The sequence below is a fragment of the Pimephales promelas genome, chromosome 16 (genome assembly GCF_988280905.1).
Source record: "Pimephales promelas chromosome 16, fPimPro1.hap1.1, whole genome shotgun sequence".
NCBI lineage: Eukaryota > Metazoa > Chordata > Actinopteri > Cypriniformes > Leuciscidae > Pimephales > Pimephales promelas.
The window spans coordinates 8359408-8382442 of NC_142784.1; the positions used below are offsets into that span (position 1 = coordinate 8359408).

Here is a 23035-nt window from a genome sequence, read left to right on the forward strand (position 1 = left end):
CTCGCGAGCTAAGAAAGCGCGCGAGAATTTTTCCCGCGTTCATAGTAAGTGCGCACCTGAAATAGGTGTGTCCTCCTCATCCTTCAGCCTTCAGAGGAGTGTCTCGGCTCCTTTAAGGCAGTGAGCAGTAAGCCAGGCTGTGGAGGCAGGGGAGAGAGAGAGAGAGAGAAAGAGAGAGAGGGTTATTCTCTAATGCTCTGAGGCAGAGAGGGTTAGCAGCACACGAACCAATGCGATTAAAGCGCCACGCAGGAGGAAGATGCGCCTGCTTGCAGCCTGCTGGACGGCGAGAGGTGCTCAAGAAGATGGTCTGACTCTGGGATCTCACCTTTGTTCCTGCCGCTTCAGCTTTTCCGGACTTTCTTTCCATTCCCATTTCTGATTAAACATCTATGGTTTATACTCCCCTGTTTAGTTCCTTTTTTTTCCCTTTTTTCAACAATATTTGGTTCCCCTTGGTTTAAATGACACGCTCGAACGGCACCGTTGCATTTGCTTTGAAAGTTTTCTTTCTCCTCCCGCATCACCATCTGCTCCGTTGAAAGGCGCTCCTGAATCAGCATCGCACCTGCATCCAGCATCCAGCATCACCCCCCCCCCACCCCCCCCAACCCCCCCGAAGCACAGCAGCATCCGGAGAGCATCCGAGCTTTAACCAAGACAATCACACTATAGAACATCCGCACATCCTTCATGCGCAACGACCGGGCGCAAAAGCGCGCACATAATACGCACGGTGGAGATCCTATCAAGTCGCTGGCACAGGAAACCTGGACTGGCTTTTGTTTTAACCTGACTGTTGGCATTCTGAGTGGGGGATCAGGAAAAAAGCTGTGGACAAAGTGTGCGGAGTGAAAAGAGGAAAATCTAGCTTGGGGATTGAACGCAGCGGGGCATGTGGATATTGGCATTTCTCTTTCTCCAGAGCATCCTGAATGGTTAGTCTTCATTTTTTTTCCCCTTCTTCATAATTTCAAACTTAATTTACCCTCATCAGGACATTCAGGAAAGGGTGTACTGTATGCAAATTCATTTCAAGAATTTTAATGGTGTCATGGGGGTCACCTATAGGCTGGGAGAGTTCCCCTCCTCTAGTCATTTATGGGTGGAAAAAAAAAACACCTTACATTAGTCACATTATGGCCTTGATGATGCCAGCACTATAAGCACTGCGTACTGCAAAAAGCCTCATATAAGGCACACACACACACACACAGGGGCCACCGGCAGGTATTGCACAGGTTTCTTGTCGGTTGTTTTACGCATGGGAAGATGTTAATGAACGTGACCTCTTGTTTATCACACGGAGTGTTGTAGAAGCTACTCATCCATGTGCTTTCGATTTTCAGTGTTGCATATCGTATTTTAAAGGTGCCCCCCCCCCTTTTTTTTTTCTATCTATAATGACTTACGTATTTTAAATTGGTTATGTGTGCTGCGCCCTTCCCCACCCGTACAACTGTTTTAAATCAACCAACTCAAATTTAATTTAATTATTGGCTGCAATATATCGTTTAATTTATAAAGGCTTTGTTTATTTACGATGATTATAACGAAACCGATGAATAGTAGCCTATTTAATTGGTTTATTGTATGATCACAATCCTTTGACGGCGCACAATTAACCCCGTGAATATTTCAATATTTCATCCGGGCACGTCAAATGAAGTTATTGCATTCAGTTATTTTTGTAATACACCCCTGCTGTACACTTGAGCTTCACAGTAGAGAAAATTAAATATGATTAAATTGAAACTAAACACGAATAAAACACAAATTATGCAGGCCTGTCTGTTTTTGCAAAATTTCTTAAATGGCAAATTTCAAGTCTTTAAAAACAAAAGATGTGTTTAGCTCGATGCTCATTTGGATTTGCATATATCTAAAATGAGATTTTAATATGAAGCAAACACAAATTAATCAGTGATTAAAAAAAAAAATAGTCCTTAAGACAAATGCAGGGAAGTGGATGAAAAATACTACACAACGCCTTGATAAGTGTGTGTGTGTGTACTTAAGGGACTGCGCCTGCGTGGATGTGTGTGTGTGCAGCTATAAATTTAAAGCCATCTTTATGTTTTAAAAGGCCGATTATGCCTTATTTCACCTGTTCTCAGTCCTGCATCTTCACAGCGGTGTAAAAAGGTGTGATTCGCCAGCAAAACTGGCGAGATGGTCAGTAGGTGCAAACATGGAAGGGTGTGTACGTAAGGAGGGAGCCATGGAGGGAAAAACAGAATCAAGCGAGACGAGAAAATACACTTATCTTCTCGAAAAATTGCAGACAGACAGACATTGTCGAGGGAAGGTTACTGCACGAGGCGGAAAAACCGAGACCCATGCTTGGACCAACAACAACAAAAAAAAAAAAAATGGCTATTGGCAAAACGCTGGAGTGAGTCCTCAATGTGAAGCTTTGAATGGCAGTCATTTTGAGGCGGTGAGGATGTTACGAAAGAAAACAACAGAATAATCCCCTTCTTCAGAGGAGGGAGATAAATGCACCCTGCACTCTTGCTGTTTGAGCTCCAAACGCTGAGGCTTTTCTCACTCGGGGCGAATTATGAAATTATATATAAAAAAAAAAATATTGAGATGCATTTTGTAATAACTTTGAATTGAAATTGCGCCACCCTGCCTCAGCTGAAACTCATAAAAGAGCAGTAGGAACTCATCCGTCACCATCGCCCGACGCCTTCTGTAGCTTTTCTGTGTGTTTTGGCTATTTCTCTGTATTCCTATAAAACCTGCAGGGGTTTTAAAGGTAGCTGTTGACATCTTAACATGCTAATTTGTTAATTGGGGAAAAGTTATGATTATAACTAGCGTAGTCTGTGCCCCTTTTTCTATGGTCTGAGAATGATGAACATAACCTTCCCGTTATACAGTAAGCGGCCACTTTCTCATCTCAGAAAGCAACTGTATTCTAGAACATTCGAGCCTCTAGTCTAGAAGGTTTATCACATGCTGCTTGGCCTGTCACTATGGAAACCTCTATTATTAGAGCCATAGTCACGCATCAAATAAGGCCGTTTTGTGTGTGTGTGTGTGTGTGTGTGTGTGAATGAATGACCCCTGACGTACAATAAAAGAGCATCGGTTGAATAGGCATCTTGTTACCGTTTAGGTAACAAGATGTTTTCATCAAACATGTTTTCATCAAAGATTATCAAATCAAAAAATTCTTGATTGAAAAATTGAACATTTAAAACTGTTGCATGTGCATGACAGCCATGTTGTGCATATACTGTAAAAAATTGTTGGTTTAACTTAAAAAATGAAGTAACCTGGTTGCCTTACAATTTTTAAGTTCATTGAAATGGAAAAATTGAGTTCCAGAATCATCAGAAACTCAAAATCTGATGTTATCTGAACCACATAAATTATTGAAGTTGATTTGACAAAAGAGAAAAAAATGCACTGTAAAAAATATTGTTGGTTTAACTTAAAAAATTAAGTAACCTGGTTGCCTTAACATTTTAAGTTGATTAAAATGGAAAAAGTGAGTTAATACAATGAAAAAGATTGATGTAATAATCAGAAACTCAAAATAAGAAGTTATCTGAACTAAATAAATTAAGTTGATTTGACAAAAGAGAAAATGTTGTGATAACAAATCTTGAAAATATTTTTTTACAGGGTTGTTTTAACCCAACTTTGGGTCAAATATGGACAAACCTAGCCATTGGGTTACATTTTTTAATTAGATTTTTAACCCAACATTTGGGTTTGACCCAAAGTTGAGTTAAAACAACCCAGCATTGTTATTACCCAGTGTGTGATTACAAATCATGAAAACATGTATTTACCAACTAACAACTAACCCTCAACCAGATCCTAATCCTACCCCAATGCTGGGTTTGTTTGTACCCAAATTTGGGTAAAACAAACCCAAATGTTGGGTTAAAAATGTAATTTCAAATTTTAATCCAACTTCAACTTTCTAGCGCTGTCTAGTATGTATAATTATTTTATATATATAAATACACACACATGCTTGTATATATTTAAGAAATATTTTCATGTATAGATTTATATATAATTTATATTATATATTTTATATATATATAATATTTTTTTCTTAAATATACACGCATGTGTTTGTATTTATATATATATAGACAAAATAATTATACACAGTGCACCCACATATATTATGTCAACACAAACTTTTATTTTGAATGCGTTTAATCGCGATTAATCGCTTGACAGCCCTACAACTTTCACATTCAATTTTTTTTTAAATTGCATTTTTAACCCAACATTTGGGTTTCTCCATATTTTATCCAAATTTGGGTTGAAACAACCCAGCATTTTTTATACATGTAGTTGCTGAATATTACTCAGTACTTACAGTAACAGTAACAATGACACCTTAAAAATTGTTTCATCACCTCGATTTAAAGCAAAACAGAGGAAAAGCAATAAGGGACTATAAGGTAACTGCCTCGGATCTGTTACTCTCAAACGATAATCCGTCACTTGTTGTCCACAAAAACACATGCAAGTCTCGCAGAGGATTATAATCTCAGCCGGCTAAATCCCGCGCAAAAACATGCCGTTGTTATTGGGGATTATTCAGTCCTCGCGCTAACTGAATCACACCGAGCAATCAGAACGATATGATCCAGAATAATGACTTCATTTCAGGTTTAGGCGGGATTCCTTCAAGAGTAAGGAGAAGTGCGAGGAGTGATTTGACTAAATTTGGCTGTGTGCAACTGTTAATCTATTGGGGGCAATTAAGGCAGTTTGCTGATTAGAGGCCCATCTGTTCCGGTTTGTGAGATAGTCCTGTAAGACCTGCGCCCTGCAATCCTCCATTACCTATTTAAAGATTTGGAGTTCGCATCCTCAACAACCCCCCCCCCCCCCCAATCCTCAAGTACATATTTATGTTGCAATTCACAGTGTCATTTTTTTTACAGCAGTTTAGCTGTTTGCCACATGTGGCATAACAGGATCTTTTCATCAAGATCCCACTGATTTCACTGTTTGTTTTTGGATAATATTAGATTACAGTGTTTTTTATGTGCTTATACTTAAGGACTGTATCCTTATCACTTAAGGATGCATGAATGACTGTAATGTAAAGTGTTGTTGATATCAGTGCAATTCAACCACGAGATGCCAAAAAGCATATTAGTGATGAAATGAGCTGATTTGTTGACTGAGAAAGACTGTTAGAGGACGGACGTGTTTAGAGGTCGTTTTGAGGACAACGTGGGGAAACAGTTGTCCTGTCACATCGTGATGCAAGTTTTATTTTTTTTAGGTATGAATTTTATACTGTAAATTTACTCGTGAATTGATTATTTAAGTTTATTGGGATTTTTTGTTGGTGCTGGATTAATAGCTGGGACTATATTTAGTTTTAAAAGCATGCACATTTAAGGGAACCATCTTCAACAAATCTTATTTCTATTTAATTCGTAATTTATTACATTTAAATGTAGCTCCTAAAAAGAGGTTTCTCGTCCTTCGTATTAACACTCGGAGAGAGGAAAGAAAGGAAATGTGTCTCTTCCTTTTAACGTGAAAACTTTTTTTAATAATTATTATTTTTCTATATGAGCTTGTTATATTTAATAGAAACCACACTTTTAAAACACACTCCAAGAGTCTTGCTTATTTCTGAGACTCTAGAAATGTATATAAATTTTTTTTAATTATATATATATATATATATATATATATATATATATATATATATATATATAGATATAAACAATATAGGGTTATATCACATTGGATAGTACTTAAAAAAGTGACAAAATAAGTAATGGATGAGGACTTAAAATGAGATGTAAAAATTAAAGAAAACCTACTCCTTTTTTGATAGGAAAGTAAGTAAATGTGTTACTTGCCTTGACCGTGAAAAAATTAATTTAATGTTCTATAATCATAATTTCTCTATTTGAGCTAGTTATATTTTATAGAAACTATACACTCTCAAAACACACTCCAAGAGGCTTTCTTATGTCTGAGACTCTAGAAATGTGTGTATATACATACACTCTAAAAAATGCTGGGTTGTTTTAACCCAACTTTGGGTAAAATATGGACTAACCCAGCCGTTGGGTTAAATTTTTACATTACATTTTTAACCCAACATTTTGGGTTTGTCCATATTTGACCCAAAATTGGGTTAAAACAACCCAGCATTTTTTAGAGTGTAGGGTTATAAAGGTTATATATATATATATATATATATATATATATATATATATATATATATATATATATATTAGGGCTGTGCAAAAATTATTGCGATTAATCGCATCCAAAATAAAAGTCTGTCTTTACATAATATATTTGTGTGTGCTGTATATAATTATTTTGTATATATAAATACCTATGCATGCATGTATATATTTAATAATTATTTGCGCTTAAATTCTGTATATATATATATATATATATATATATATATATATATATATATATATATATAAATACATAATCTATATTATATAAATATAAATATTTTATACATGAATAACACATTTTCTGAAATATATACATGCATGTGTGTGTATTTTTATATATATATATATATATATATATATATATATATATATATATATATAGGGCTGTATAAGGTTACATAAGTATATATATATATATATATATATATATATAAGGTTATATAAGGTATATATGAAGAGTTCAAATGCAAAAGCCTCTAAATGCCATTTGAAATTTTCTTCTTTAATGATGATTTTTTATCAAACTTCAGTAATTTCACTTAAATAACAATTAATAGGTAATTATCATTGCCATTCAAGTGAAATTACTGAACTTAAATATACAAGTTTGATAAAAAATTATCATTAAAGAAGAAAATTTCAAATGGCATTTAGAGGCTTTTGCATCTGAACTCTTCATATATAGATAGGGTTATTATGTCAAATTAGAAAAAATTGATAAAATAAGTATGGACGAGGACTCTGTAAAAAAATAAAATAAAGAAAAACCTCCTTATTTATTGTTTTATGCATTGCTTTGTCTTTACAATATGTGCAAATGACATCAAGCAAGTATCCATCAAACCAAATGAACGTGTCTGTCATCAAGGCCTTCAGTAAGACAGCATCCCATGACTTGTATCTCTGCATCTCAGCGTTCATGTGCTCCCCCCCACCGCTGTCTTGTTATTTCTAAAAAGAGAGGCATAGAGAGGAATGTAGGCTGAGGCATCTCTGACCTAGGTGGGAGAAAGTGACAGGGTGACAAATGACCAGAGCTTGCTTTCTCAACATCGTGATATATTTTTAAACATGGCATAGACTGTAAGATGTAAGACCGAGTTGGTGCTCGGTATTTTTAGCTGCCCCCTTTCAGAGCACTGCCACTTTCGCCAGATGTCTGCCATGTTTGTGGAGCCGTGATGTGGTCATGCGTTTTGTTCTTATTCATTTCGACATTATTCATGTATATCTTCTTCACTGCATTTCCATCAACCAAATGCAGAAGGTCTTTGTTGCGGTATCAGTATTCAGGATCAATATGGCTTTCATATTCCCATGTCCAATATTTGACCATCATAACCATGACTGTAAATGCTGTAAAATCACAAAGTTTAAATCAATTTGTTAAATGTACACTCTTAGAAGAAAGGGTTCTATTAGCGCTACGTATTTGGAACCCCTATAATAGGTTCTAAACAGAACCCTTTTTAAGAGCTCAATAATAAGAACCAGGAAAAGGGTTCTATATAGAACCTTTTGGGTTAATTCATTATCGTTAGTTTTGTCCTTTCCGGATTATATATTTCATATTATTGACAAACATCAAGACCCTAAAATGTATTTATGAATGCATGTGAATGATCACAAAATTCAAGATATGGGGGTTAGAAAATGTATATATTTCTATCATTTTATGTAGTTAATCAATATCACACGAAGAGTGCCATTTCAGGTTGTCTCCTCCAAAAATCAGTGTGATATTAAGTTGCTACAACAGTTTAATAAATTTCAACTACAAAATGTTGCAGAATAATGTAAAAGTAGCCTATAAACACCGTAAATATATTTTCAGGATTTGTAATCACAACATTTTTTCTTTTATCTAATCAACTTAAATAATTTATGTAGTTCAGGTAACATAATGTTTTTGAGTTTCTGCTGATTAAATCTCCTTCATTGTATTAACTCAATTTTTCCATTTCAGTGAACTTAACATTTTAAGGCAACCAGGTTCCTTCATTTTTAAGTTAAACCAACAATATTTTTTTACAGTTAAGAACCTTTGTGCCAAAAAGGTTTTTTCTTGTCATTATAGAACATTTTTTTAGCATAAAAGGTTCTTTTGGAGTTGAGTAAAGAACCCTATGCCTCATATATAGAACCCCAATGAATCATTTTTTTCTAAGAGTGGATTTAATGACAGTTTTTTGCATTACAAATGTCGCATAATAATTGTGTTCTCAGTTTGCACATATATAGACCGCTTATATATATATAAAATGTAATGCATTTTTTCCCTATTAAATGTCTGCGTTTGAAACGCATTACTGTCCTTCAGCTCATAACTACTGTCTCAGCTCCAGAACGCATGAAGATGTTGCTTTCTGATGTGTGTTTTAGCAGTTAAATGTCTCATTAGAGCGGCAGTTGCCTGAGGTTTATTATGTGTTGCTCTCTCTCCTCTATCAGCTGTTCCCCACAAGTGATTATGCTAATTGCTGTTTGATCAGATGATTAAATTATAATTCGATTAATCCAGGGTACTAAATGCTCTGAATATATTTGTGTCTGCTCGGTTGGCTGGCTGGCTTTGGTTGTGTGGAGCAGCGGTCTCCTGTCACCTTGCTAGCACACATGATGAAGAAGAAGAAGGGGGAAGGGGGGGGGGGCGTGACAACCTGAGATGGAAAGAGAAACACTCTGCAGAGAAGAGGGGTGTGTGTGTGTGTGTGTGGGGGGGGGGTACTGTGTCCTTCCTTCAGAAAACACCATAGCGCTGTAGCCCTACAGATGGACGTGGACCACTTTGTTACTGGAACCAAAAAAACAACACACAAACACAAAACCTGTTCATCAAAAAAAAAAAAAAAAAAAAATGGGCAGGTTATATATTATTCTAAAATCATAAGTAAAATAAATTATATTTTGCTTGAAGAAAATGTAGTGAGCTCAATTAGGGTTAATTCGGGATAATTGGGCATTTTGGCTTACAATTTACCTGTGTTCACCATAATTTTATTATTAATATTATTATTTGCATTGTGGTATTATCTTTAAAATTAAAATATTGTTTTCTTATTCAAATCCAGTAGTTAACAGACAAGATGATTTCATTTCTCTATTGTAATAATGGTACTGTAATTACCTTTTGGATTACAGTAATGAGAATGGGATTGGGGTTTTTTTTTGCATTATGATAATGTGAATTTTGGGGAAATTTTGCTTGATTCTGAAGAAAATCATTTCATGGTAATTTGAAGAAACTCATGGGGGCGTCTCAATCAGCTCGCTGGGTCAGTAATCAGGGAGTTGGCCATTTTAAAGGTATAGTTCACCCAAAAATGAACATTTATTCACCCTCATGTTGTTCCAAACCTGTATGAGTTTCTTTTTCAAAAGAAGATACTATGAAGAATGTTGGTAATCAAACAGTTGTTGGACTCCATTGACTTATTTCTCCTATAATGGAGGTCTGCGCGGTCCATCAACTGTTCGATTACCAACATTCTTCAAAATATCTTCTTTTGTGTTCAACAGATCAAAGAAACTCATACAAGGCAGGGTGAATAAATGAGGAGCAATTTTTGGGTGAACAACCCTTCAAGTGCTGTCTCAATCGCCGAATCCTTGCAGAAATGTTAACAAGCCAAGTATATCATAAAATTAACTTTAAAAGGATGCATTATAATAATACATTTCTCCTTAAAAAGTAACTAATTACTTAGTAACATTTAAGGGTAACACACAATAAGAGTTGGTTAACGTTAGTAATCTACCTTAGTTAACATGAACCAAGCATGCAAAATACTTCTACAGCATTGATTCATCTTACAATAAGAACAGTGTCCCAATTCCCATTATGGAATACTGAATCTGTTTTTGTTAAAGTGAGATGAGTAAATGCATGTTCATGCATGTATTTAGAACTACAATAATCATCATGTTCACACACAACTTACTCATTACTTATTTAAAAAGTAACTTGGGTATGTTGTTCTGAATTGAAAAGTAATGTGTAACTTTACTAGTTACTTGAAAAAAGTAATCTAATTACTTAACTCACATCACTTTTAATGCATTACAAGTAACACTATTAAGTCAGAAAGATATCAGTTCTGCTGTTGTTCATAAATACCAGTAGTGACTTGTACAATGAAGACGTACTCATGTCACCAGGTAGAATAATGTCATCAGTGTCCCAATGTGTTGCGATTTAGGGTCCTGACCAGTATCCCAATGTGTTGCGAGTCAGGGTCCTGACCAGTCTCCCAATATGTCGCACTTCGAGGTCCTGACCAATGTCCCAATGTGTCGTGAGTCAGGGTCCTGACCAGTATCCCAATGTGTTGCGAGTCAGGGTCCTGACCAGTATCCCAATGTGTTGCGAGTCAGGGTCCTGACCAGTCTCCCAATATGTCGCACTTCGAGGTCCTGACCAATGTCCCAATGTGTCGTGAGTCAGCGTCCTGACCAGTGTCCCAATGTGTCGTGAGTCAGGGTCCTGACCAGTGTCCCAATGTGTTGCGATTCGGGGTCCTGACCAGTTTCCCAATGTGTCACGAGTCGGGGTCCTGAACAGTGTCCCAATGTGTCGTGAGTCGGGGGCCTGGCCAGTGTCCCAATGTGTCACGAGTCAGGGTCCTGACCAGTGTCCCAATGTGTTACGATTTGGGGTCCTGACCAGTGTCCCAATGTGTTGCGATTGGGGGTCCTGACCAGTGTCCCAGTGTGTCACGAGTCAGGGTCCTGACCAGTGTCCCAATGTTTCGCGAATCAGGGTCCTGACCAGTCTCCCAATATGTTGTGCTTCGAAGTCCTGACCAGTGTCCCAATGTGTTGCGATTCGGTGTCCTGCCCAGTGTCCCAATGTGTCACGAGTCAGGGTCCTGACCAGTCTCCCAATATGTTGTGCTTCGAAGTCCTGACCAGTGTCCCAATGTGTCATGAGTCAGGGTCCTGACCAATGTCCCAATGTGTCACGAGTCAGGGTCCCGACCAGTGTCCCAATGTGTCATGAGTCAGGGTCCTGACCAATGTCCCAATGTGTCACGAGTCAGGGTCCTGACCAGTGTCCCAATGTGTCGCGAGTCGGGGTCCTGACCAGTCTCCCAATGTGTCATGAGTCGGGATCCTGACCAATGTCCCAATGTGTCACGAGTCAGGGTCCTGACCAGTTTTCCAATGTGTCATGAGTCAGGGTCCTGAACAGTCTCCCAATATGTTGCACTTCGAGGTCCTGACCAGTGTCCCAATGTGTCCCGAGTCAGGGTCCTGACCAGTGTCCCAATGTGTTGCGATTCGGGGTCCTGACCAGTGTCCCAATGTGTCACGAGTCAGGGTCCTGACCAGTGTCCCAATGTGTCGTGAGTCAAGGTCCTGACCAATGTCCCAATGTGTCACGAGTCAGGGTCCTGACCAGCGTCCCAATGTGTCGTGAGTCAGGGTCCTAACTAGTGTCCCAATGTGTCACGAGTCAGGGTACTGACCAGTGTCCCAATGTGTTGTGAGTCAGGGTACTGACCAGAGTCCCAATGTGTTGCGATTCGGGGTCCTGACCAGTGTCCCAATGTGTCACGAATCAGGGTCCTGACCAGTGTCCCAATGTGTCGTGAGTCAGGGTCCTGTCCAGTATCCCAGTGTGTCACGAGTCAGGGTCCTGACCAGTGTCCCAATGTGTCATGAGTCAGGGTCCTGACCAGTGTCCCAGTGTGTCACGAGTCAGGGTCCTGACCGGTGTCCCAATGTGTTGTCAGTCGGGGTCCTGACCAGTGTCCCAATCTGTCGCGAGTCGGGGTCCTGACCAGTGTCCCAATGTGTCGCGAGTTGGGGTCCTGACCAGTGTCCCAATGTGTCGCGAGTCGGGGTCCTGACCAGTGACCCAATGTGTCGCGAGTCGGGGTCCTGACCAGTGTCCCAATGTGTCGCGAGTCGGGGTCCTGACCAGTATCCCAATGTGTCGCAAGTCGGGGTCCTGACCAGTGTCTCAATGTGTCATGAGTCAGGGTCCTGACCAGTATCCCAATGTGTCATGAGTCAGGGTCCTGACCAGTGTCCCAATGTGTCATGATGAGTCAGGGTCCTGACCAGTATCCCAATGTGTCGCAAGTCGGGGTCCTGACCAGTGTCTCAATGTGTCATGAGTCAGGGTCCTGACCAGTATCCCAATGTGTCATGAGTCAGGGTCCTGACCAGTGTCCCAAAATGTGTCATGATAAGTCTGGGTCCGGACCAGTGTCCCAATGTGTCGCGAGTCGGGGTCCTGTGCAGTGTCCCAAAATGTGTCATGATGAGTCAGGGTCCTGACCAGTGTCCCAATGTGTTGCGAGTCAGGGTCCTGACCAGTGTCCCAATGTGTCGCAAGTCGGGGTCCTGACCAGTGTCCCAATGTGTCGCGAGCCAGGGTCCTGACCAGTGTCCCAATGTGTCATGAGTCAGGGTCCTGACCAGTGTCCCAATGTGTCATGAGTCAGGGTCCTAACCAGTGTCTCAATATGTCATGAGTCATGGGTCCTGACCAGTATCCCAAAATGTGTACACCATATAGGATTGACAACCCCTTCTCTTTCTTTCTTTCTTTCTTTCTTGAAAGATTACATAGATAAACATTGTTTTAGACTTGGAATAATGTGAAATTCATGTTGGCTTAAAAAAATGGGACAATGAATGTCAATTTCAATGGGACAGAAAAAAATCTTAATTTAGTAAAAAGCTTAATAGTCTCTGGTGATAAAATCAGTGGATTCATGCTACACCATGGCTCTGACAAAACCATAGCGTTTACTTTATGAAAGCCATTTTCTTATCAATGACGTGATCAGTTGCAAAGTCAGCAAGCTAATGTTACAAGGTTACTATGGTCTTTTGTTTGTATCACTTATACTGAATACCACACTACTGAAACTAGATCTGGTGAGGAATCCAAAGTCTAGCATCAGTGTCATTAATCATCATATATCATTTGTGTTGTAGAGATAATGAAATATTGTCTTATATAGGAATGGCTCAGTAATGACCAGGTGGACCGTGATGTTTGGCATCGTTGTGCTGCAAGTTGACTAGCGCACACAGCTAACCGAGCTGGGCATTAGCCTTTGCGAGCTCACATAGACGGATGTGTACAGATGCTATTGAAACAGACACCTGCACCATAATAAAGACGACACAGAGGAAGTCTTTTACTGAACCCAGAACAGTTTCACGTGCCAAGCTGGGGGAAAAGCTACTATCCGGAGTCGATCGCGCTGACCACAATGAGGGCTCTTGTTGAACCTCTCGCTGGCTCTAATGAGGGCAGGATGCTTGTTTGTTAAGATGCTCTACATCATTATGAAGCGTTGAGGCAGGACGGCCTCTCTGGACACCGGTCTCATAGTCTCTCCTTTGAGCCGTTTGATAGAGGCTTCTCTGTATGTTGACAGAGGAGTTTTGACTTCCCACTAAAGAGCTCTTGTATCCCCTAATTTTTTATTCTCTCTACCCCGTCCAATGACAGACTCTTATTTAGAAAGCGCCAAGATTAGAAGTCAGATTTTATTGATTAGACACATTTTCTTAAAGGTTGAGAAGAAATATAGCTCACATCATGTTAATCTGCTAACCAGATAACATTTAGTGGTTACAAAAATAATCATTGGTACATGTACCAGTAAAAGACTGAAATTGAATTGAGCCTTTGAATTGAGACAGCCTTCGTCTCACTCGCCGCTGTGACGTAACCAGCCCAAAAATGAAAATTATCAGTTGTCAGGACCCTCAAGTTCATCTTCGGAACACAAATTAAGATATTTTTAACGAAATCTGAGAGCTGGATCACTCCTCCATACACTAGTCCATAGGCTTCTTGAGGGATTGAAACTTGCCGGCCTCGAAAAGTTATTAAAGACATCGTTAAAATAGTCCAACTGACTTCAGTGGCTCAATCTTAACTTTATCAAGCGACGCAAAAACAAACAAAAATAACGAATTTATTTCAACTTTTCACTTCCTTCTCCATGGGCCTCTAGTCAGTTACCATAGTGTGATAGCGTAGAGCTACGTCACACGTAGGCTCACTATTGGCCGACGCTGGTCATGTGTGTGATGCGTGTGACGTACAATAACAGAAGCTTACGCTATTAAACTAGTAACCTGACTTGAGGCCCACAAATAAGGACATGAATAGTCGTTATTTATGTTTGTTTTTGCGGACAAAAAAGTGTTCTTGTCGCTTGATAAAGTTAAGATTGAGCCACTGTAGTCACTTGGACTATTTTAACGATGTCTTTAATAACTTTTCGAGGCCGGCAAGTTTCAATCCCTCAAGAAGCCTATGGACTAGTATGCAGGAGTGATCCGGCTCTCAGATTTAATCAAAAACATCTTAATTTTTGTTCTGAAGATTAACGAAGGTCTTACGGGGTTGGAACAACATGAGGGTGAATAAATACTGACAGAATGTTCATTTTTGGGTGAACTATCCCTTTAATGTGAGCTCCTCTTTTGACTGAATACACACTGTTACTGTAGGCATTATTCATATATTTATATCTACCTTTAAATGTATTCATTTAGCAGGTGCTTTTATCCAAAGCGGCTTACAAATGACTAATGCAACAAAGCAATTCATCCTAAGCAGGCAATAACATGAGAAGTGCTGGTACTACGTTTCACAGGGAGAGAAACAGTGAAAGCACAGAAACCATCTTTTGACTCAACATTGAGTTAAGTGTTGATGGAAAAGATGAGGTCTCAGCTGGGATACGTCTGTTCGGGTAGGGTTAGGAAGATCATTCCCGAACAGTGAATGTTCAGGAAAGAGATTTGTCTTTCTGTGATGGGACCATGATGTGCCGCTCACTCGCTGACCGCAGGCCCTTGGGTGGAGATTTGTAAGCGTGAGTGGAGGTCGGACTGTTAAAGGATTAGTTCACTTCAGAATGAAAATTCCCTGATACTCACCGCCCATGTCATCCAAGATATTCATGTCTTTCTTTCTTCAGTTGAAAAGAAATTAAGGTTTTTGATGAAAACATTGCTAGGATTTTTCTCCATATAGTCCAAATTGCAGCTTCAAAGATCTCTCCACGATCCCAGCTGAGGAATAATGGTCTTTTCTAGAGAAACCATCGGCCATTTTCCAATAAAAATCAAAATATTTATACTTTTTGACCACAAAGGCTCGTTTTGCACTTGCGATGCGCCACACAGTACATAAGTGCTTACAAAGCCAAGGTGCAAAGATGTAGTCAAATGCCAGTTACAAAAAAAAAAAAAAGCTAAAACAATGATGTCAAATGATTTCGAGTTTTTCGCCCTATATTTTCCGCTTGCGCCAGGTTACCGCCTGACCCATCCAACGTGAAATGTAAAGTCGTGGACGTGCAAGACGAGCATTTGTGGTTTAAAAGTATATAAATGTTTATTTTTTTAGAAAATGGCCAATTGTTTCTCTAGATATTCCTCAGCTGGGATCGTGTAGAGATCTTTGAAGCTTCACTGAAACTGACATTTGAACCTTTGAAATCCACTATTTGGAAAAAAAATCCTGGAATGTTTTCCTCCAAAACCTTAAAGGATTAGTTCACTTTTGAAAAGACTTTTGCTGATAATTTACTCACCCCCATGTCATCCAAGATATCCATGTCTTTCTTTCTTCAGTTGAAAAGAAATTAAGGTTTTTGATGAAAACATTTCAGCATTTTTCTCCATATAATGGACTTCAATGGGAACCAAACGGTTCAAGATCCAAATGAGAGTTTCAGTGCAAACTGTTCAAAGGGCTTTAAACGATTCGAGACGATGAATAAGGGTCTTATCAAGCTCGAACTCGAACTCCTTCATCAAAATGAACAAATCCCAGTCAATTCATTCGTTTCGTTCGTTGAATGAACCAAATGACTCGGACATTTTTTTTTCATTTTGATGAACGAGTTCGAACAGGAGAGTCACAAACGCGCAACACGGAACAGAGCAAGGCAAGCATTATAAAACTTAAACTTTGTTATTTATTTTTTAAATGAGCGATCGTTTCGCTAGATAAGACCCTTATTCATCATCTTGAATCTTTTAAAGCCCTTTGAACAGTTTGTAGTTTGTACTGAAACTGTCTTTTGGAACCAACTGTCATTTGGTTCCCATTGAAGTCCATTATATGGAGAAAATCCTGGAATGTTTTCATCAAAAACCTTAATTTATTTTTTATTCCTAAGCCAACGCTGCCATTGCTAGACGGGTTTGCACTGTATGTTCTTACTTAATTGCATAATAGAATACTTTAATAAGACTCATGTGACATAATTTGTAATTGATACAGTATTTGAGATAGTATTAAGCAATATCTGACAGCTGGTGGTGCGACAGAACAATTCTTAGTGTAATGTTTGCCACTTCACTTTATTGCCTCTATGAGTCGCCAACGGACAAAATTCAAGGCAAAAAAACGCACATTCTTACGTTAATTTCACTGTTAGTACATCTGGCCGTGAACGTGAAAACTGGCGTACGTCGTGTTTTTGTACGTACGCAGTGTTGATACATAAGGCCCCTGGTCTTCAACGAGCCCACGTCATGTCATCCAAGATGTTCATGACTTTCTTTCTTCAGTCGAAAAGAAACTTCATTAATTCGGTGAGTAAAGGTAAAAAAAAGAAAGTAATATTTTTATTCAGCAAGGACACATTGAATTTGTTTAAAAGTCCCAGTAAATGCATTTATAATGTAACAAAAGATTATACGATTTCTATATGTGTTTGATTTAAGTTTTTATTCATTAAAGAATCCTGAAAATGCTATATCACGGTTTCCATGAAAATATGAAGCAGAAGGACAGCTGTTTTCAACACTGATAATAATCATGTTTCTTGATCATCAAATCATCATATTAGAGTGATTTCTGTAACACAGTCTCATCCCAAATCGTCATATAACTGACGTTTTGGGACGTATTTTGACCATACGTCAATATCCGCCTTTTTAGGGCCCCCTTAAACGTCGGTAGATGGCGATCCCGGGCCGTCATACAACTGACGCTTTACCTTTAACGTCCGTTAGGTGACGGGTTAGGTTTAGGGTTAAGTTTAGGTATGGGGTAGAGTTAGGATCCCATAACCTCATCTACCGACGTTTAAGGGGGCCCTAAAAAGGCGAATATTGACGTTTGGTCAAAAGACGTCCCAAAACGTCAGTTATATGACGATTTGGGATGAGACCGGGTTGATTTCTGAAGGATCATGTGACACTGAAGATGAGTAAAGATGCTGAAAATTCAGCTTTGATTTACAGAAATAAATTCATTTTAAAGTCATTTTAAGTGAAATTTCATTTCTTGCTGGCTTTAGCCTTGCAGGTTTCTCTTGCCAAATTGGACTAATTACCACATTTAAATTGATTTAATTGGGGAGGAGACTGGGTGGGGCTTTTTGCTTGTGCATGTGCGCTCAATTTTACGTTAATTGGGATGTACAAAGAGAATATGCGTGGGATCGTTCGTACGCAGACATTCATGCTTCTTTTTTTGTGTGCGTACGCACATTTACAGCTTTGATCGTACTCAATGTTTAAGTATGAATTCAACGCAAGTCTTTGTGCATCTGTATCATCGGTAGAGGTTTGATTGCACATGCTAGAGTCCAGTTGGATTATTTAGGAAGGACCTTTCTGATGTCGTGCAATGTAAATAAAAACCTGTGCTTTCTTTGCAATGTGGTCTTTGAAGGTCACCTGTTCATCAAAGATTATTTGATATCTAGACCCAACCAAATATCAGATCTGATTTTCTTTTCTTTTTTCACACCAAAACCAAAATACTGTTACATTACTTGTGACATCCTTAAATGCCTCAAATATGACAAAAAGCCAGCCAATCAGATTGGAGCAGATGTTTTGCGTACCAGGCGATAAGTGAATTGAATTAGATTAGTGTCTGACTTGAAGCTCATTCTGTGCAGAACGAACGGCTGCACCAGCTCTGATGATGACACAGCTGTTCCACAATTGGCCGGATTCGCCAGTGACAATGTGTTTCGTGTTTATTCAGACGCTTTCCCAGCTAACAGGGGACGATGGCTAATGTTCTGGCAAGGTCTCTTACAAATGTTCGGTAACGCTTCCTTTTACAGTACAGTACTTACAGTGTACTTACCTAGAATGTACTGGCTAACATAAGGTAAGTACATGGAACAAGGGTTGGTTCAGGGTTAGTACTAGTTATTACCCAGTAATTGTAGTTACTAAAATAAGTACATAGTATTTACATGGGTAACTGGACTGTAAAAGGAAGCGTTACCAAATGTTCTTCCAGTAATGTTAATAAAATATTCATTCAAAGATATCTGTTTTTTAAATAAACGTCAGCACAAAAACTTTATTTATGCATCGTTCATGAAGCTTTTATTCCTTAAACGTTTCAGTTGTGTGTTAGTGTAACGTGTTTTTTAAATGTTCCTACTTGTTTCAGGTCGTTCAGAGAACATTTAAAAGTAACGTTCTAAGTTTGAAGAACGATCAAATGGAATTTTCCCATTCGATTAACCAAGCTGGTGAAAATCCAGCTTTTAAAGGAGTAGTTCACTTTTGAAAAAACTTTTGCTGATAATTTACTCACCCCCATGTCATCCAAGATGTCCATGACTTTCTTTCTTCAGTCGAAAAGAAATTAAGGTTTTTGATGAAAAAATTCCAGGATTTTTCTCCATATAATGGACTTCAATGGGAACCAAATGGTTCAAGGTCCAAAAGACAGTTTCAGTGCAAACTGCAAACTGTTCAAAGGGCTTTAAACGATTCCAGACGATGAATAAGGGTCTTATCAAGTGAAAAGATTGCTCATTTAATAAATAAATATTAGAGTTTAAGTTTTATAAGCACAAATGCTCGCCTTGCTCTGTTCTGTGATGCGCGTTCGTGACTCTCCTGTTCGAACTCGTTCATTAAAATGAATGAATCTTTTTCAGAGTCATTTGGTTCATTCAATGAACGAAACGAATGAATTGACTCGTAAAAAGATTTGTTCATTTTAATGCACGAGTTCGAACAGGAGAGTCACAAACGCGCATCACAGAACAGGGCAAGGCGAGCATTTGAGCTTATAAAACTTAAACTTTAATGTTTATTTATTAAATGAACGATCGTTTCGCTTGATAAGACCCTTATTCATTCGTCTGGAATCGTTTAAAGCCCTTTGAACAGTTTTCATTTTGTACTGAAAGAGTCTTTTGGACCTTGAATCATTTGGTTACCAATAAAGTCCATTATATGGAGAAAAATCCTGAAATGTTTTCATCAAAAACCTTGATTTCATTTCGACTGAAGAAAGAAAAACATGGACATCTTGGATGACATGGGGGTGAGTAAATTATCAGCAAAAGTTTTTTGAAAAGTGAATTACTGCTTTAAAGTCGTTTATATGTCTATGTGGTTTTTTTATGAGCTTTAAGACAAACCATGTGTAAATTCATCAGTCGACAGCATTGCTGAGTATTTTCTCCTTAAAACTGCAGTGAACCAAAGACAGTTTCAGAAACACGGTTTGAAATCGTTGGTGTTTCTGACATCACAAACTACCTTGTAACCAATTAGATCAACGTGTGATCAACAAGTGGACCTCTGAGCAGAGTGAGTGAGTGGAGGCGGGGGCTCATTTGCATATTCATAGAACCACATATACTAAATTAGGCAAGAGTGTAGAGTCACATTTAATATATTTTAAGGCACAAAGAAAAACAGTTCAAGGATTTCTTTTAATATGCAATTTTGGTGATCAAAGATGAGTTTTAAGAGATGCAATTATTGACTACAGGGGGACTTTAAAACAATTAAAAAACTGGACATTTTGAGAGTCCAGAGAAAAAAAACCCATCTCATTTGGAACATTAGCAAACATTCATAGCTGAGGTCAGTTCTGCAAATGCTAACAAATCAAAATGAACTTTTGTCATGTTATACTGGGTCATGTTTTTAAATAAAATATAGACTCCACTATATTGATATGTGCATAGGCTTATGTTGAACTTGAATCTTGTATATTATTGTAAATAACAATCAGTTAAATCCAAACACCTAGTTGAAAAATGGAAATTGATGAAATGTGGCAGCTAATCGTTGTATCTTCTTAACACACACACAAAAAAAAGAGTTGTGTTTGTCATCTGTTCACGCTCTCAAAAAGTCTAGAAATGGATTCGACGTGTATGTTAAATTAATATGATAATTGTTAATTACTTTTGGAATTAAGAGACGTCAGTCAGTAGCTCCTGACACTATCGGTGATAAATATTAGCTGTGCTTGGCTAAGTGGTTCGCCATAATAGATTTAGAAGTTTGTGAATATGGAAGTGCTTAGATTGAAAATTGCCTGACTAACAGCCTTGTTCGTGCCATCAGCTGGGCAAATTCAGACATTAAAGTCAGCGGCGCTTTTGTTTTTTCCGATCTCAGCCCGCTGCCAAGTCGGCTCTTAACGAGCCGCTCACGTTCACTCGTTTAAAACATGACAACGGGAATCAGAGGCGCACCGCAGGGCCACAGTCGGCGCGCTTTACCCTTCGCCGACATCAGAGAGCCGATCTGTCTGCACATATCACAGGCGAGCAGACGGCGGGCATTTTCTCGTCTGTCATGTCCTGCTTAATATTCATGAAAGCAAATTGGGAGACAGTCATTTGGCAAGTGCTGCGAGTGCTAAAGCCTGTGGGGGTTGTAGGAGAGAAGTGCACACTCACAGTGGCAAAAACCCTGTCCTGCTCACCCCTACCTTGTCCTCCGTCCCCAGCCGCTCCCTTCGGCACCTCGTCTCGTCTCGTCCCCCCCCCCCCCCCGAAGCCCCCCAGGCGGTGTGCTGAGTGCAGGCTTAATTACCCCAGGCCCCTGACAAGCAGATATCCCACATATCCACACCAGACTTGGAGCTAAGCTCCACATCGGCTCGGATCTGTGCAGTTTCAGCGCGCGTGTGGGGTGTCCGACACTCAAGATACGTGGCATTTGAGATATTTATAGTTTTCATGTGTGGCATCAGGAACACCCCCCTCGAGTGCAAAACAAGGGTTTCCTCATCGGCCGGCCGGTTAGATTTTATTAGGTTTAAAGACAGTGATATTAAAACAACACATTCAGTGTACACCTTACTGATGATGCACACGAAACGAATGGAGTTTACTCACCCCCATGTCATCCAAGATATCCATGTCTTTCTTTCTTCAGTCGAAAAGAAATGAAGGTTTTCGATGAAAACATTCCAGGATTTTCTCCATATAATGGACTTCATTGGGAACCAAAGGGTTCAAGGTCCAATTGAGAGTTTCAGTGCTTTAAATGACGCCAGACGATGAATAAGGGTCTTATCTAGGACCCTTCGAGTCATGACTCGAAAAAAGATTTGTTCATTTTGATGAACGAGTTCGAACAGGAGAGTCACAAACGCGCATCACAGAACTGATCAAGGCGAGCATTTGTGCTTATAAAACTTAAACTTTGTTATTTATTTTTTTAAATGGCCGATCGTTTCGCTTGATAAGACCCTTATTCATCGTCTGGTGTCGTTTAAAGGCCTTTGAAGCTGCACTGAAACCATCTTTTGGACCTTGAACCATTTGGTTCCCAATGAAGTCCATTATATGGAGAAAATCCTGGAATGTTTTCATCAAAAAACGTAATTTATTTTCGACTGAAGAAAGAAAGACGTGGACATCTTGGATGACATGGGGGTGAGTAAATTATCAGCAAAAGTTAAAAAAAAAAAAAGTTAACTACTCCTTTAATCTGGTTTGAGTTATTGGCAGGTTTGGTTGGATTAAAGCGAACTCTGGTGTGATTGCTCTGTTTGTGCGGTTCATTTGAATAAGTGTCATCTGAACACTGGTGCCACCAACAAGCGGACCGACACCGCTGAAAAGATGGGTCTTGGCCCGCTTCCAAATTAATTAAGGTGTGCTTCAACTGAAATATAAACGCAACTGGGACCAAAGCTAAACAAACCAAAAACAGGATGTGATGTCACAAGATGCGACCCTATAAAAGACAAAATGCTCAAGCATACCTTGTTTTTCTCGTCATAGTCATGATGTTGCTTATCACAGTTCAGGCATCAGAACCGCATCTCCTCGCAGCAAATCTTTGTGTGTGTGTGACGAAGTTTTGACTCCTTTACACATTTTATAAAGTCTTCACGAGATCTCAGCTATGCATTCAACGAGCACATTAAAGGGTTAGTTCACCCAAAAATGAAAATTCTGTCAGTATTTACTCACCCTCATGTTGTTCCAACCCCATAAGACCTTCGTTCATCTTCAGAACACAAATTGAGATATTTAAGATATTAAGATCGCTCCTGCATACAGTCCATAGGCTTCTTGAGGGACTGGCTCTTGCTGTCCCCGAAAAGTCATTAAAGACATCGTTAAACACTTAAAAAACATCGTTAAACATCGTAAAAACACTTTTGTGCGCAAAACAACAACAAAAATAACGACTTTATTTCAACTATTCACTTCCTTCTCCATGAGCCTGTAGTCAGTTAACGTAGTGTGATTGCGTAGAGCTACGTCACACGTAGGCTCACTATTGGCCGACGCTGGTCATGTATGTGTGATGCGTGTGACGTACAATAACAGAAGCTTACGCTATTAAACTAGTAACCTGACTCGCGCAGAGGGAGAAATAAACGAATAGTTGAAATAAAGTCGTTATTTTTGTTGTTTTTTTGCGCACAAAAGTGTTCTCGTCGTTTGATAAAGTTAAGATTGAGCCCCTGTAGTCACTTGGACTATTTTAACCATGTCTTTAATGACTTTTCGGGGACAGCAAGAGCCAGTCCCTCAAGAAGCCTATGGACTGTATGCAGGAGCGATCTTAATATCTTAAATATCTTA

General features: G+C 39.0%; 1 protein-coding gene across 2 annotated transcripts in view; it reads left to right on the forward strand.

Moving 5' to 3' along the window:
• Nucleotides 1-555: 555 nt before the first annotated feature.
• Nucleotides 556-23035, forward strand: part of dscamb (DS cell adhesion molecule b) — a 204371-nt gene continuing 181891 nt past the window's right edge. For both annotated transcript variants that reach the window (XM_039654250.2, XM_039654251.2), the window contains exon 1: nt 556-938. In XM_039654250.2, the coding sequence (XP_039510184.2) occupies nt 896-938 (43 nt within the window). In that variant the 5' untranslated portion in view covers nt 556-895. The remainder of the gene's footprint in view (nt 939-23035) is intronic.